This window comes from Mauremys mutica, chromosome 4 (genome assembly GCF_020497125.1).
Source record: "Mauremys mutica isolate MM-2020 ecotype Southern chromosome 4, ASM2049712v1, whole genome shotgun sequence".
Taxonomy (NCBI): domain Eukaryota; kingdom Metazoa; phylum Chordata; order Testudines; family Geoemydidae; genus Mauremys; species Mauremys mutica.
The window spans coordinates 134,061,015-134,077,497 of record NC_059075.1 but is presented as its reverse complement, the minus strand read 5'-3'; the positions used below and the strand labels follow the sequence as shown (position 1 = coordinate 134,077,497).

The following is a 16,483-nucleotide window of genomic DNA, read 5'->3' as shown; positions in this document are numbered from 1 at the left end:
CAAATAGGAAGCTCCCCCTGCTGGCTGGGCCAAGCAGAGACCCTCATCCGCAACGCCTGACCACCCCTGCAAGAGGCTGAACTCCCCATGATCATCAGAGCCAGGGACAACCCTGTCGGCTTGACATCTCGCTGGAACCCGGTCTCCTGCCCAAGGCGGCGCAAACCGTCAAGGAGCATCGAATGCCGGCTGCGTTCAAATTGCAGATGCAGGCGCTGCGCTCTCAGGGCCTGAGCAGCAGAAGCACTGTGTGTTCCCAGCTCAGCCGTCGTCAGTGCTCAGCCGTTCAGCATCCAGCTCAGGGCTCGGCACACGCTATAGGGTGCTTAGAGAGCTCCGTGACCTTGCACGGGGGAATGAGTTATGGAGAGAATGCGGTGTTCTTTCTGTCTTTTGAATGTGACCCTCTGAAATGCAGCCTTGCAGCGCACGGGCCTCTTCTCTCGGGATAGCAGCGTTTCAGTCCTGTCGCAAGTCACGCGTGAAAAGAAACTACCTGGTTTTGTCCTAGTCCCATCCAGCCACAGTGTGAGACAACGGCAGAGAGGGCTCCTGGGTTGAATTAAAATAGACCCGCTTCAGCCTCCAACCTCTCACACAGCCTCCCCTCCTCTACTCTCCTGAGCCAGTCTAGCACCACTCACTCCAGAAATGGCTGATTTCACCCCCAGCCCTCTCCTCCCACCCGGTTCGATTTGGCCTGGTGCCAGCACTCACCATTCCCTCCTGTCTCCAGAGTGGGCATTGTTCCTGCTGTTGTTCCCAGCCAGCTGTCCATCTCTCCGGCAGGTGGGGAACTACAAACGGACGGTGAAACGGATCGACGACGGGCACCGGCTCTGCAATGACCTGATGAACTGCGTCCACGAGCGGGCCAAGATCGAGAAGGCCTATGCCCAGCAGCTGACCGACTGGTCCAAGAGGTGGAGGCAGCTGATCGAGAAAGGTATCGCGGCCCTGCCTCTGTCCGCAGCCCTTCATGGTTTGAGGGCACTGCAGCATTCATCCCCCAGAATGGGCCCTTGGGGATGGCGCTCGTACATTTCCCCCTGCAAATTCTTTAGATCTATACTTTGATGTCCTCTAATAACTAGATCGAGTTGGCTGGTAGTGCATGCGCCACTGCTCTCTTCTGGATGGAATCAGAACTGCTCGATTGTGTGGCATAGGTCCCGCACTGCTAATGGAGAGTCTCCTCTCACTCGTGTGGCAGGGGCCTGGTTTCTTGGAGCTGGAGGATCTCAATTCTCTCCCCACCCCCTGTTGCTGTGAAGTCCCATCAGGTAACAACTGTGGGCTTCCTGCCTGGCCCCGAATTATCCAATTCAGCAGGCCGTCCAGATTCAAAGAATTGACTTGTTTGATTTTAACCCCACCAGTCTCCCAGTGAGCAATATGTCAGACAGGGGCATTGGCAGCAGCATGGCTTTTGGGCTAGAACCAGGGACAAGGAAACAGGACTCCTGGGTTCCATTCCTGACTTGACCCCTGATTTGCTGTGCTTCCTTGAACAAATCACCCCCCTCCACACTTTCTGTGCCTCAGTTTTCCCAGCCATGAAATGGGCACTTTGCGGGTCTCACAGACAGGAGCCACTAGAGAAGGGCTGGGCATTGCCATGATGTTGATTGCTTACCTGAGCCCTGTCCTGCAGGCCCGCAGTATGGCAGCTTGGAGAAGGCGTGGGGAGCCATGATGACAGAGGCAGACAAGGTGAGCGAGTTGCATCAGGATGTGAAGAACAGCCTGCTGAATGAGGACTTTGAGAAGGTGAAGAACTGGCAGAAGGACGCCTACCACAAGCAGATCATGGGAGGCTTCAAGGAGGCCAAGGAGGCAGACGACGGCTTCCGGAAAGCGCAGAAACCCTGGGCCAAGAAAATGAAGGAGGTAGGAGGCAGGGCAGGGTGGAGCGGGCCTGCTGACCGAGAGGTGAACCACTGAGAGCCTCACGAGGTCAGGTAGGAAAGAGCCCATCTACTGTACCCACAGGGCACTGGGATGGGGGCCAGGTGCCCAAGCCACTCACACAGGCACCAGAACATGTGGCAAGGTGGAGGAGAAGGTGCGGCTTTATGGCCTGAGGTATTGGTTGTACCTTGGGAGCAGTTAGGAGGAAGATGCCTGTTGTAACCACAAAGGCACCAGTCACAGCTTGCAGGGGGTCTGGGGGGCATAGTGTCCAAAGAATCCCCGTCTCTGGTGAGGCACCAGGGCTGGTACCTGCTGTGCCACTGGAAGAACCAGTCATTCCTCAAGGGGCCGCAGACAGGTGCCTGTTTTGCCCATGGAGTTCCCCATTCAACACCTCTTGTGCTGTGCCTGAGAGAAGCCAGCCAAGTCCCCAAGGGCTGAATGTAGGAGGCAGGAACAGGATCAGGGGACCATCTTTTTGTTCGATGTCTGTACAGTGCCTAGCACAAGGGGGTCCTGGCCCAGGACTGGGGCTCCTAGGTGCTACTGCAGTACACACCATAATAACGAGTACTTGCCCATTCTTCTGCCGCCAACCCCAGAGGAACTCGGTTCCAAGCACACCATTGCCCTTGGGCGAAGGTGGAATGAGACAAAACCATGCCCAAGTCTCCATTCGCAGGGACGGGGAGACACAGCACAAAGGCAGGGTGGAAGTCCAATTGCAGTGCAGAGGTGTTTAGGGGAAGGGATAAGGGTTACAGGTAGAACATCTGCAAACATCTGTCCTGGGTTCCTTCCCTCCCTCATCCCACCTCCCGGCAACAGGTGGAGACGGCCAAGAAAGCATATCACCTGGCGTGCAAAGAGGAGAAGCTGGCAATGACCCGGGAAGCCAACAGCAAGGCAGAGCAGTCCATCACTGCAGACCAGCAGAAGAAGCTCCAGGACAAGGTGGAAAAGTGCAAGCAAGATGTGCAAAAGGTGCGAGCTGCTGCCCTTGAGGGAAGGGGAAGGGTGCCCAGACATACACCCAGCTCCCTACGGGTCCGTGGTGAGTCATGCTGGTGAAGCAGCCTGCGGGAAGCTTGCCATGATGCCAGGGCTCTGTGGATACATAGCTCCAGTCTCCAGGGAAGCCAGGACACAATGCACTGGCCCTTAGAACCAGGCGAGATGGGAGAACCCGCCTGGAACCCCACTCTCTGTCTCCTTCAGGAAGGGGCCTTACTAGGTTACCAGAGGCTACTGGCCTTTTTTGTCCTTGAAAGAGGGGCTCTGGTGATATAGTGGCTTCTCCCACTCCCCTTCCACAAAGGATCTCAGCCCCTGAGCCAACCCCAAACAACTACAGTCTGGGTGCAGCAGGTCCAGCTGGTGGGATTGCAAGTGCAGCAGAAGCAACAGTTAGGGGAGAGAAGGTCCACTCCCCTGCTGGCATAAAGCAGCATCACTCCAATGGCATCATACCCCCACCCGGTGTAAATCATTGTCTCTCCAAGGGAGTCAGGTCCCCGGCTGGTATAAATCACAGCTCCATTGACTTCAGGGCTTGCTGATTTGTCCCAGCTGAAGGTCCAGGTTCTCTGCCCTCACAAAAATGAAGATGGGTTCATCACAAGCTGGATGTGGGGTGGGGAGAGACTCTGTCAGGGCCCAGGCAAGGAGCTCTGGGGGCCTGGGCTTTAACCTTGGCCCCGGGTTGTGCCCGCAGACCCAAGAGAAGTACGAGAAGGTGCTGGAGGAGCTGAACAAGTGCACCCCGCAGTACATGGAGAGCATGGAGCAGGTGTTCGAGCAGTGCCAGCAGTTCGAGGAGAAGAGGCTCATCTTCCTGAAGGAGGTGCTGTTGGACATCAAGCGGCACCTGAACCTGGCTGAGAGTAGCAGGTAACCACGCCCACGGGGGTGCTGGGGAGGGACGGGAGAGCGAGAGCAGCAGCCTGTAGGAACTACAGGGGTCTCCAGGGACTTGACTGGCCGGGCTGCCATGAACCAGGCCCCAGAGGATGCTAGATGAGCTCAGGTCCCCAGCAGAGGCTCCCAAAGCCCAGTCAGACCCAATCACTCTAAGGGCAGATGGAGAGCACAGGGCTGGAAGCAGTGGCTCCAGCCGCATCTAGGGATATCCCATGATCAATGGCCACGCCAGGTGGATTTGTGCAGCGGCCTGGCTCCCTCCTGTGGCCAGCAGGAGGAATGCCAGTTCTGAGTTCTCTTGGGAGTTCCGCTTGCCCCATAGTTCCAATCCATCCTCCCATAACCGCCCCCGACCGCCACCTTCTCTGCCAGTAAGTGTCCGCAGACCTTCCCCGGCTCGTCTCGAAGGAGCTTCAGTTGTCCGTGAACGCAGGGGGGCACCCGGGCTTCCTCACTTCTGCTTTGCTTGTGACCTCCCTCAGCTACACCAATGTCTATCGCGAGCTGGAGCAAACCATCCGTGTGGCGGACGCGCAGGAGGACCTCAGGTGGTTCCGCAGCACCAGCGGCCCGGGAATGCCTATGAACTGGCCCCAGTTTGAGGTGAGGCTCCCGCCCGCCCCGCTCCAGAGGTGGCTGCCGTAAATGGGGAGGGGGCAGGGTGGGGAACGTGGCGGGCAGGCAGGTGAAGAGAGCCCGGCAGGCGCACAGGGGCACGTGTTGCTTTGTGTCTCCAGGAGTGGAACCCGGACCTCACACACACGATAACGAGGCGAGAGAAGATTAAGAAGAACGAAGGGGTGACCCTGACCAATGCCACTACCCCGGGCGAGTCAGCAGCAGTGGCCGGAGACCGCGGCAGGTGACAACGCCCAAGCTGCGAGAGGGGCCCCTCCAATTTCCAGTCCACAGGGAGGGATAGGGAAGGCTGCAGAGGCACAGTGGAGGTGGGAGGCAGGGAGCAGGAATGTACATGTTATCCTTTGTTTAGAAGCCCTCTCGTGCAATTTCGTTTCACTGCGGGCAGTTCCTGGGGGATACGCTGTGATACAGCAGAGGGGACGTGGTCGTGTCTCAGGGCAGGAGGTTTCTGGGGGATACGCTGTGATACAGCAGAGGGGACGTGGTCGTGTCTCAGGGCAGGAGGTTTCTGGGGGATACGCTGTGATACAGCAAAGGGTCTTTGCTGCCAGTCCTGTAACTTCCGGCTCTGGGGCAGCGATCTGAGTGCCCGTGTGACTCCACCCCTTGTCAGGTGAATCTAGCTGGTGAGGCCCCAGCTCTTTCTGTGTCTGGGGAAGGCCCTGGCAGCTGCCCTTCTTACATTCCCTCTTCTGCCGGGACCCACACTCTCCTGCCCCCCGGGTCCGTGCCTCCCTCCCGCCCTCCCTCTCTTCACGGCACTGTCTACCCGCTTTGCGTTCCCAGCGTGAGCAGCTACGACCGCAGCCAGCCCTACACCACTGAGTGGTCGGACGATGAGGGTGGCAACTCCTTCAGTGCCAGCGAGGCCAACGGCGGCGCCAACCCCTTTGAGGAGGAGCCGGCGGGGAAGGGAATGCGCGTGCGGGCTCTGTATGACTACGATGGGCAGGAGCAGGATGAGCTGAGTTTCAAAGCAGGTATGGCACAGGGCACGTCCGGCAGCTGGCACTAGCCCCCTGGCACAGCAGAGGTTGTGGCAGGGGAACTGTGGAGGAGGTGGGGGGAGGAAGGGGAGAGCTGATCCTTTTAAGAGGCGTCTACCCAGCCAGGAGTCTACATGAGAGGTTTTTTGTTGTTTTGTGAAAGTTTGAGTTAACTCAGCGGCACCATGTCTGACTTATCCAAGCCCCCACAGTGTTTACCCTGAACATACGGGGAAGAGGGGAGGTTTCTGGCTCCTCATACACTTATACAACACAAACAAGGCATGGCCGATTTTGCACCAACTTTGCAGAAACCCCTCACCCATGGCCTGAGCCTGGAACATGTCCATCCAGTGTAGGGGTGGCTCCAGGCACCAGCACACCAAGCGCGTGCCTGGGACAGCAAGCCACGGGGGGGCGCTCTGCCGGTCGCCGCGAGGGCGGCAGGCAGGTTGCCTTCAGCGGCATGCCTGCGGAGGGCGTCCTGGTCCCGCGGCTTCGGTGGACCTCCCGCAGGCTGCCGCCGAATTCGCGGGACCGGGGACCTCCTGCAGGCAAGCCACCGAAGGCAGCCTGCCTGCCGTGCTTGGGGCGGCAAAATCCCTAGAGCCACCCCTGATCCAGTGGGAGTCACTTTGGGAACATTATGAGTTAACTCAGGTGGTACAGAACGGAAGTTGGGACACACCACACACATCCATAGAATCCACTTTTTCAATCTCTATTACATGTCCCCTTCCAGTAGCTGGATAAGTACCTTCCACTGCTGTCAGCCAATGGAGTTACTCCTTCAGCTCGAGTGGCAGAATGCCAGACTGGAAATTCAAGGCTCAGGCCGCTCTACCCACCCATGGCGTGTGCATTCAGGGTAAGAGAGCCACAGGCGACTGGCAATGAATTCTTTATTTCTGCTTTTTGCCTCAGGCGATGAATTAACCAAATTAGGTGAAGAAGATGAACAAGGATGGTGCAAAGGGCGTCTAGACAATGGGCAACTCGGCCTTTACCCAGCCAACTATGTGGAGTCTATCTAACCTCGTGGTGTTCTCGTCATTGCCGTCAGAAAATAAACAAACCCTCCGTCGTCTTCATTTCTCTACACCAGCCAACCAGCCATCTTGCTGTCTGGTCACTCACGCTGCACCATTAGAGATTCAAACATATTTTCCAACCAAGCTTTTATTTTTTTAAGAGCCGTCTCAGAAGAGTATTTTGCATACTGGCTTTTCTTCCTCTTCTTCTTCTAAGATAATGTGAAGTGAAAGGTCGACGTTGTCTGTCATTTTTTTTTTTCAAAGCAAAAAGCCAATACCTCAAGATTTTAAAGCCCAACCAATGAGGGCATTTCCAGGGCTTCTGATTGGTTGGTTTTTAAGGTTATTGTAATCATAAGCCCACCTTCCCATTGGCTGGAACTGTTCCGAAACACACAGCATGTCAACTGCTGGGACCGGTCAAATTTGCCCTATTTGAACATAACCAAATTAAAATGGGAGGAAATGGAATTTATCCCCTTTTATTTATGTATAGATTTTTATACTCACCCTCCCTAATCATTGTCTTTCCAGTTTCTCCATCTTTGCAGGAGGGTGGGGGGGGGGAAATCTCCCTACCTATCCGTGCCCTCTCCCATTCATCTCAAACCACATCCATGCACCATACATCTCCCATCCAGCTGAACACACCGAGTCTTCAAGTTGGGCAAGGATTAGGGCTCATTGATGTCTTGCAAGCAGGATTGATTTCCTGTAAATTAAAGGAAGATTCCTCATCCCAGTGAAAGCTTTGGGGACCTTCCCTTTTTAGAGTATGGTCTTCCCCTCTTCCTCCTCTAATCAGACATCACCATGGTGTGGTCGCTGGTATCATATTGTCATCCTGGACTCAGCAAAGGCTTCCTTCCAATGCTCTTCAGTGACATTTCATCACTTCCTCAGTCCAGCTTCCTAGCAAGGCTGTACAAGTTCTCCAGTCCGAGACAGGAATGCCTCTGGCAGCACCTGGGCACACTGGAGCAAAGGCACCTGTGGACCCTGAACCACAATGTGGACTCCTGCTCCCTTTTCAGGGGATGCTTGGTACACCGCTGTGGTGTGGAGAGCAGTGTAGGCCTGTGAAAGCTAATGGAGGCCTGCACTCTGGGAGGGAGCGAACTGGGCCTTGAAATGCATCACCTCTTGTTTGGAGATTTGCAATGCTACTTCACCACTGTTGGAAACCTCTTTGTAACAGTGACAGGTGCTGGGGTGATTCAGGGTGCCAGGCTGGGATGAATCTTAGGCCTGGATCAAGACCTCCTTCCTGGGAAAGGAATCTCACCAGGGACCATCAGAGGGACTATTTTTCTGCCACTGAACTAAGGTGGGACCAGACTTCACTGTCCCGTTCTTTGCACTGGAATGTGGTGGAGATTTATGTTGATTCCAACCGGATGTGGATGGGTCCAGGATATTCCCTTTACACGTGCAGGCTTTCTCCCCCAGCCACCTGATGGAGGAGGCAGGGGGCATGGAGAGGAGTCGCCTGGCATTCTGACTGGGTGCGTAGCATGGGAGATGCTTCAGGCCACCACCCTGCCTAGGACGCATGTGGAAGAGTCACAGGTGAGAAGCAGTTAGTAAATGAAGCCTGCACTTCAGACAGGAGAGGGTCCCTCCTTTAGGTTAGGCTAAGGAACAACTCATCTGCATAGCTTTGTGCACCTGGTGTGGGCTCTGGACACAGCTTCCAAGAGGAGAGAACATGGGACTGGATTGGTGTGTATGGAATGGATTCCGAGCCTGGATCCCAACCGGTGTAAGAGTGGGGATAGGTGCTGATGCTGCAACACAGAGGAAAGACAGCTATAAAGCAAGCTGCTGTGTCCCTTCCCCAATGAGAATGGGTGTCCTCCAGCCCCATTCATGGCCCCAAGTCCTGTCATGAGCTCCCTGGAGGGACTGTGAATAGGATTCCCCAGCAGCTGCTCTGCACCTTCCTCATGAAAGGCATTTTCACCACATAGGCCCTGCTGATCACACATGACCTGTCCCCTGACTTCCAAGCCAAGCCTGCACTTCTGCTTGCCAGCAGTATAGCTGTGGGTGCTCCATTGTAGCCAGCAACCAATTCACCCCTGTGCAACTCCATTGACCTCAGTGAGCTTAAGCGGGGGTGGATTGGACCCTGAGACTTTCCTAAGCCATGATAATACCAGAGGGGCGTTCTGCATCAGCTGGAAATGTGGCAGAACCAGGCCCTCGGCCCCGAGAGAAGGAAGTAAAGCATGTGGGGCCCAATTCCAATCTCAGTTTCACTGGTGTAAATCTGGAGTAACTCTGCCCAAGTACCAGAGGTTTTACTCTGGATTTAGATCAGCATCAGACCTAAAGGCAGTGGTGTGGGAACCAAAGAGTAAATGCCAAATGGAAGAGAACGTCAAAGCAAAATCTGTCTGGCCTGATACACCAGGGTCTCCTCGCGGAGAATAAAAGAGGATGGGGATTGGTGTTTACTCTGATCCATGGAGGAAAGGGGCCATTACATCGCTTGCCAAGCCCAGCCTTTCTAGCGCTAATCATGCCTGGGGAATGCCTGTGGCTTCTCCCATCAGTGGCAGGTGGAAAGTCCCCACGAGGGCACAAAGGTGGCATCCCAGGGCTATAAAAAAAACAATCCTTTTGTCAAACGCTACATGGAGCTGCAGCATCTCAGCCTTTTAACCCCCTACAAGCCAGGATAGCAAAGTGAGGACTGTGGGAGAAAGGGACACTTGCTTTTACTTCTGCTTCAGTCAGGTAGGGGATGTGAATACTGGCTGGCATCCCATGGCAAATAGAACCTCTGTTAGAACGTCTTCCTTGGAAGGTTTTGCCAGAGACAAGCAGGCAGGAGCTGTTCAAAGGGTCAAGCGTCCCCTGGAAAACAGGGATGGCTGTTCCCCTGTGGTTTTAGCCTGAAGACTGAGATAACGCCAACAACCCGTTGCCCGTGGGAGAGGTCACCAGAAGACTAAACCACCACACAGCTACTTATGTTGTCATCACTCTCTGTTGCACTAGAGACACGCCTGAGCCCATAACCCTACGTCCAAACAATGCAGGTCTGAGTTCCATCTGTATTTGTTATTTCATAGCCCTGGGATGCTTTGTAAGTGGGGCCTACCAGCAAGCCCATGCGGGAAGGAGCAGTGAGAGGGTGTTGCTCAGTAGGTTCACAACATAACCCAACCCAAAACCTTCCCAGGAGAGAAGCTGGCAAAAGCAAACCTAGTTATCCAAGCTGTTTCCTCCTACTGGCAGTGAAGTTGGGTCACTTGTCATCCAACCACATTTCCTTTCCTAATCTCTGGGTGAGCCTCAGGCTGGTTCCATCGATGCTGAATGCAAAGACGAGCCATTCAGGAGATTCCTAGCCAGAATTTAGCAAGACATCATCTCCCCGGCCTCCCCCCTATTCAGGACAAAAAGATATTGACTGGTAGAGATACATATGACAACTCCCATGGGGCAGGTCTTGAGAAGCCTCTTCCTGCCCTGAGTGTAAGTGAATGGGGCTAAATACTCCATTGCCCCTGCGCAGCAAGAGCAGCCCTTCATGAGTCACAGCTGAGTCATGGCTCACCCTGCCCGCCCCTTTTCCAGCAGGCTCCGCCTCCTCTCAGCATCTGGCTACCATGCTCCTTAAGCAGCCTCCACCGGGGCAGCTTGTGTCTTGGAGGTGCAGAAAAACAACAAAGAACATTTATATAGCGGATTCAAATTTCATATGGCCCACGGGTGCATATGGGTAACAGGTTATCTGCCATTCCTTGAGCAGTTCAGGAGAAAAGGTCCCCCTGATTTTTCCACAGGAAGCCACAGATGATTGCTTATTTATCCCCCATCATCTTCAAATTCATCAGCTGCCTCCCCTCCACCTCCTCCTCCTCCTCAGTCTGTTTAGTTCATGAATTATTGACTCCAGCGACCAAGTGTTCTTCCCGCCCGAATAAATGTGCTGCATCCTGGATAACATAGACAAGACCTCTCCAACCTTCAGCTCTATTTCTTCCATTAGTTAACAACAACAACAACAAGTCAAGGAAATGCTGTTGTCTCAGCACTGCACCTGTTTTTTGTACATTGATTGTGTAATTTAAAAAAGATCTATCTATCTACATATATATATATATAGTGATTGTATTACTGTGGATATGACAAAAACAACAAAAAGAGTAACTGAGCTATGTAATTGTTATATGGATTTTAACCCTCCTTTGAGTCTTGTGCTCGAATATCACCTGGTGTAGATGTAACTGTCACCTTTACCAGATGAGCATTACTTTGGGGTTTGGTTTGTAGCAGGCAATGGGTATAGGGAGTAAGAGCAGGGATATTTCTCAAGTGCCAGTGTGGCGGGGTTGGGGGGGGCACTTCCTGCACAGGAAGTATGATGCCTCCCACCTCCACCCATTGCACGCTGAATTATCGCTGCGCCTGAACCAGGTGTAAAAGGACCTGTTGTGTTCATCCAGAGAAGCTCGAGAACCCGGGGGCCTGGTTTTCAGAAGCCTTGGGTGCTTGCAGACTTCATCATCTAGAGTTGGGGAGGTTCAGTCCCTCTGACCACCAGGACTTGAGTGTTCTGAAAACACGTCCCTCCAAGATGCTGAGAAGCTGAGCCTGTTGCAGGAGCAGGCCAGAGCTGGGGTGGGAAACAGGTGGAAAAGGCCCTTTGCAGCAAAGACCAGCTCTCTTATCACTCCTCATAGGAGATGAGCCAGGACCTCTGCCATGAAGCCTTTGTTGATGGGGAGGAGGGATTGGCTCAAATCCCTGATGCTGCCATGAGGGCTTTGCTTCCAAGTCAGATCCAAAGCCAGATCGGGGGGAGTGGTCTAAAGTTTTGCTGTCAGGATGAAGCCAAGATCCTTGCAAGATTTTGAGTCTCCCCAGATCAAGTTGGGGGTGCGTGTTTGCCTCCCACTTAGCCTGTGGTCGTGCAGCACTGGATTTTAGCATTGTCCAACCTAAAGCCCAAGCCTAGTTCCAATTCAGCTCCAAGCCTGAAAGGACGAGGGAAACCCAATCCTCATAACCACCCCCTTGGCCCATCTCGCTTCCTGATGTTTGGTTCCAGGAACGTTTGGCAGACGCTTTTCCACGCTGCAGCTCCAGGTCAGAGGAGCTTTGAGTTTGGAATGGCAGGAGAGGGACACTTAGGCTTTATTTTGTTTTTGCCAAGCTCAGAACAGCAATAATGAAGTGACTGCAGGGCCTTGATCCAGCTGGGACAGAAGAAATAGCCCTTACGTCAAGTGGGTGAAAGTTTTCACTGTGGGTAAAGTGATGGGAGTTGGCCATGTCCTGCATGGAAGGCACTGAAACTTCCGCTCTGCTTTAGGGCAATGGGGATGGGAAACATGGAACTGAGTGGACGGTGCACAGGGGAAATCTTTTATGTTGCTCCAGTGAAGTCAGCAGAGCCACGTCCATGAGGAATTTGGCCCATTCTCTTTAGAAAAAGACGCGTGACCTGTCTCCCAAGCCGGCCAGCACAGCCAGCAATAACCAGAGGCGGACACTTCTTCTCTCAGTAAAGGTCCTTTGCAGGAGACTTTCCCCTGATGCCAAGACTCCCTAAGGAGCAAGCAAGGCCCAAACCAAATGCTAGGGTGAATCACAACATAAGAGCGCAGTCCTGGGAGGTCCTGAGCTCTCTGAATTCAGACCAGGCTCAGACGGGGTTTGGAGGCTCCTCTGCGGGAGTGGTCCCTACATTATCCAATAGCTTCCTGGAGTGGGTTGTAACCCAATAGGACTGAGCTGAGACACTTTTAGGACAGGCTCTCAGGCACAGTTTAAGAATATTTAATCCGCCACATGGAGCAGGTCCTCTGCTTCCTCCCCTTGACTGCTCCACTGAATGTGTTAGCTCCTAAATCCATTGAACTCGCCGTTGGTCACCCTATCCATCACTGAGGCTCAGAAAGAGTTTCGTAGTGGGCGAGCAAACAGCTCCCAGGAGAATAATTCTGTATTTAGATGGAGGGTCATGGGACAGGCAGAGCACGAAGGGCCAAGCCTTTACCCTGGCAAAAGAATGTCGCAAGCACTCCACCCTCCCCCTTTCCCCAAAGGACCCAACCGCGCCGGAAAATAGCGGGGTTAAGAGAAGGCAAATCTGACCTATGAGGCTTTAAAATGGGAGGCTGCCCGTTTATGGCCTGGGGGGAACTTCAAGGGCTCAAATAGAAGGGAACAGAGTTTCCAGTGGTTGAGGTAATGCCATTAACTGTCTGTCTAGCTCTATACTCATCTCTCGAGGGAGAGGACAGAAATGGGGGCATGGCCGTTGCTTAACATTTCCCATTAGAGCCCTGGAGGCTTGGGGGGCAATCTTGAGGCTGTAATTAACAGTGTTACTGCGAGCAAAGCTACACTAGGAGAAGGAGCGTGTGTATCTGGCACGCAAGGCTGCCTCTTCTTCTATAAAGGGAAAAAAATAGGTAATACTTAAAAAATACAGTAATAAAGAAAAAGGATTATTTTATTCATGCATGGTGTGTTTTGCCTGGTTATTGGGGGTATTGAGCACCACTGGGTCACCTCTTTAGGCAGTGTCCTTACCTGCTCCCTTAAAGGCACAGTAGTCCAGGGGGACAGGAGGTCTGATTGTGCAAAAGCAGCACCTAGACGTGAGTGCACATTTTCACACACAGCCTCATGCAAGAACGTGCCACTGTGCCCTAGCAATAAGGGAAAGGGGTGGGGGGAAGCATAGGAGGATCTAGGGACCACATTGGCGCGTGATTATGGGTTCCCAACCTGAGACACCACCAAAGGCTGCAGGGCTGGGGTCACAGAGATGGCAGAAAGGCAGCTTTGTTTGCCTTTGATGTGTTGCTATAGCAAAAATCGAGGTGGACAGCAGCAGCTGCTCCCTCCACGTAGCGTTTATTACCACTGCCCCGCAGCGTTCACACACACGCGCTCTTGGACCGTGCACACGTGAACACAAACACACGTGCATGTTCCCTGCACACACATAGGGACGCACACACGTTCTCATACACAGAGGCAAGGAAACACTTACTTTGCACATCTCCGCATACACCCTTTCCACCGCAAACTGAAAAAAACCAGCCCCAAAACAGACTAGACCATTGTTCATTGTAATAGAGAGGAGGTTACTGGACCGATCCTCGGCTAGGGGAGGGGTCTGTTAGCCACGTGGTTCACATCAATTTTTCCCCTTTTCATTATACACACAAATAATCACATGGCACAACTTTCATGGTTTTTCAGAAGATACAAAGCTGTCTCCCCGCCCCCCGCAAGGCATCAGAACTTCAAGGCAATGAGATACAACATATGCTGGGAATCTAAGAAGCACTTGAGCTCCTGCTCTGACATGTAAACAATACAAAATTATCAGAAGGAAATACAAAGGCAGCAGCCAACACAGGCAGCTCTTTTAAGTTAAAAAACAAAAACCAAAATAAAACACGTATGTATATTTTTCTTTAAACTCTTCCAAAGGCTTTTACACATATCCTTGTCTCCCTTCTAAACTCTTCATTTGAACTTGAACCACAACGTCTCATCAGCCAAAACCAAAAGAAAACAAATAAAAAACTATAATATAAAAGATCAACATTACTAGGTAACTTGGCCTGTTATGAAATGTACAGTTTAAACAACTCTCTACCCTAGTTCTATTGTACTATAATCTTGTCAGCTTCTGTTGATTTGTTTCCCTGTGGGAGTAAACTGCAGAGGTGTAAAAAAACAAATAATAATCCCTTTAAAAACAGGTACAAGAATAAGGCAGTCAAGAAAGTCCTGTGCGCTGGTAGGAAATGAGTTTAGTGGGTCTCTGTCTAGTTCTTAGTAAACAGGTGTCCATACACCACATGAACAGCCATCACAACTGGTTCATAGTTGGCAATCTGAGCAGAAAGACTGACTGGGGCAGAGAGAGCACATACAGGAGAACCAAAGTGCTGGCTATTTTGCAGGTGGAAGTTGGAATCCAAACCTTCATCTGAATTTTGCAAATGGCTCCATTCTTTATAATGCGCTGAATCAAAAAGCCCAGATTCAAACACCTTGGGGACTTTGAAATCTGGATCCAAAGTCTGCAGCTTGAGCCCATATCAGATGGAGAATGACTTCCTTAGTCAACGCTAGTAGTGGGACTGCCAGATCAGGACTGAAGCTGGAAGTATGGGGGTAAGAAAGTTACTAATTTTCTTGTTAGTACCCAGGCTATAATATTAGTCTTCAGGCTTTCTGCCCCAGCCCCTTTCAACACCAGCGAATCCCCTTAATCACCAGTCGAATTAAGGAGGCAGCCTTACTAGAAAACAAGCTCAACCTCTGGTCACCAAAAGCCAACCCAGTTGTCGTGCTGCACCCTACCCACCTTTGATCACTCTGTGCTCCAAGAGCAGGTTGGCTCTTTCTCCAGTCTTGGTTTGCCCAGGATAGGCAGCAGATTTCTCACAAACAGGATGGTGGTGTCACTAGGAAACTAACTAACACAACTGGGGCATAAACGCCACACGTTGTGGTGAAGAAGGGAAACCTGCCCAGTGGCCTTCATTTTGTCCCCAGTGGGGCAGCACTGAAGGGATGCAAGATATACTGCTCCCACTCTGTTTGCAATCTACTCTTGCTTAGGAGATTGGCCAATGAGCAGAAAGATAGTACAGCAACCTGTCCAGCAGGCAAAGCAACATACTACACAGCCTGCTGGCTCCATGCTTCCCAGAAGAGCTTTTTGGTGTTACCCTGCTGCTCAGCCAGATGGCCTTCTCATGCCTCTAAGTGCCAGAGTGTCCCAGCTTTGGGTCAGCGTGAGCCCTGGCAGAAGGCTGCTGTGTATGATCCTATTGTCTTTCCTTTCAAATGAGCCTCTCTCACATCCTGCGCATGGGTGACTTTGTCCTTTCACACACAATGCCCGAAAATGGTCACCGCACCCATTCAAGTGTGCACCAGAAACTGGCTAGTTCAGTCGCTTCAGAGCCGAGTCGAGTGCCCGAGGTTTGGCCCAGTTAGGCAATCCCCGAGTTAGAGCCCACCCCACGATCAGCCAGGCTTGTCTGGTTTACAGCTGGTGCTGCTCTTGCCAAAGGCAACGGGAGACGAACTGGGATAGGTAGTAGCAGAACTTGACTCCAAAACAACATTTGGGCCAGATTCTGATCTCATTTACACCAGTGTGAATCCAGAGTAACCCGCTGAAGCTCAGAGAGTTAGGCTGGTATAAACCGGCTGGTATAAGTTCAGAATCTAGTCCTGACGTATTAAAATGATGCTAAGGAATAATGGCACCCAGAAAAAGGGAAGCTGCCCACTGCACGTCTCAGAGGGCCAGTCGGACACGATGAACGTGTTGAAGTGATTTTCCAGATACAGCAAGGCACGTGCTTCAGAACTGCTTCTCCGTAAGGAAGAGAAGCAGGACACTTGAGAGGTTCTTGGACACACCAGCCAGTTATGCAGCTGCTAACCCAGCATCACACGCTACTGGACAATTCCACTGCTTCCTACTGCCTACCCACCTCCAAACAAGCCAACAAGGGAGGCAAACGCTTCAGCTGCAGCATCTCCAGCCGATAACCCTCAGTCCTTCTGGCAGTCGTCTACACCAGAGCATTGCTGCTCTCTGCCGGCTCGCAGAGCCCTTCCACACTGGGGCATCCCTACACTGCCACACAAGGCTGGGGGCATTGCCTAGTTGATCGCATGCGTATAGCAAGTGTTGGGGGAGGGGAGACTGCCTTAGTGGCAAGCACTTTCTGGCTATCATTCTATCCTTGCCCCCACCAAGAAGAGGCACCGCCAGTTAATGATTGGACTGATCAGCTACTTTTCTAGCTCAGGGAAGGATAGAAGATCGCCCCTTTAAGGAACAGATTTCAGTTAGGGTATTGGTGAGGGAGTTGTCCCATTAAAGAAAGGTTCTGGACTGGCTGGGGCGCGGGGGGAAATTACCTCTTCTCCATGCCCAGAGAATGGCTTCAGACCAGGAAAAAGCAAGACTGGTAGAAT

At 52.5% G+C, this 16,483-nt stretch overlaps 1 protein-coding gene across 2 annotated transcripts in view; it reads left to right on the top strand.

Moving 5' to 3' along the window:
- PACSIN1 (protein kinase C and casein kinase substrate in neurons 1) overlaps positions 1-12,979 on the top strand; it is a 65,985-nt gene extending 53,006 nt beyond the window's left edge. For both annotated transcript variants that reach the window (XM_045013934.1, XM_045013935.1), the window contains exons 3-10: positions 790-946; positions 1,655-1,890; positions 2,743-2,898; positions 3,629-3,804; positions 4,317-4,437; positions 4,572-4,696; positions 5,263-5,456; positions 6,387-12,979. In XM_045013934.1, the coding sequence (XP_044869869.1) occupies positions 790-946; positions 1,655-1,890; positions 2,743-2,898; positions 3,629-3,804; positions 4,317-4,437; positions 4,572-4,696; positions 5,263-5,456; positions 6,387-6,496 (1,275 nt within the window). In that variant the 3' untranslated portion in view covers positions 6,497-12,979. The remainder of the gene's footprint in view (positions 1-789; positions 947-1,654; positions 1,891-2,742; positions 2,899-3,628; positions 3,805-4,316; positions 4,438-4,571; positions 4,697-5,262; positions 5,457-6,386) is intronic.
- Positions 12,980-16,483: the final 3,504 nt, after the last annotated feature.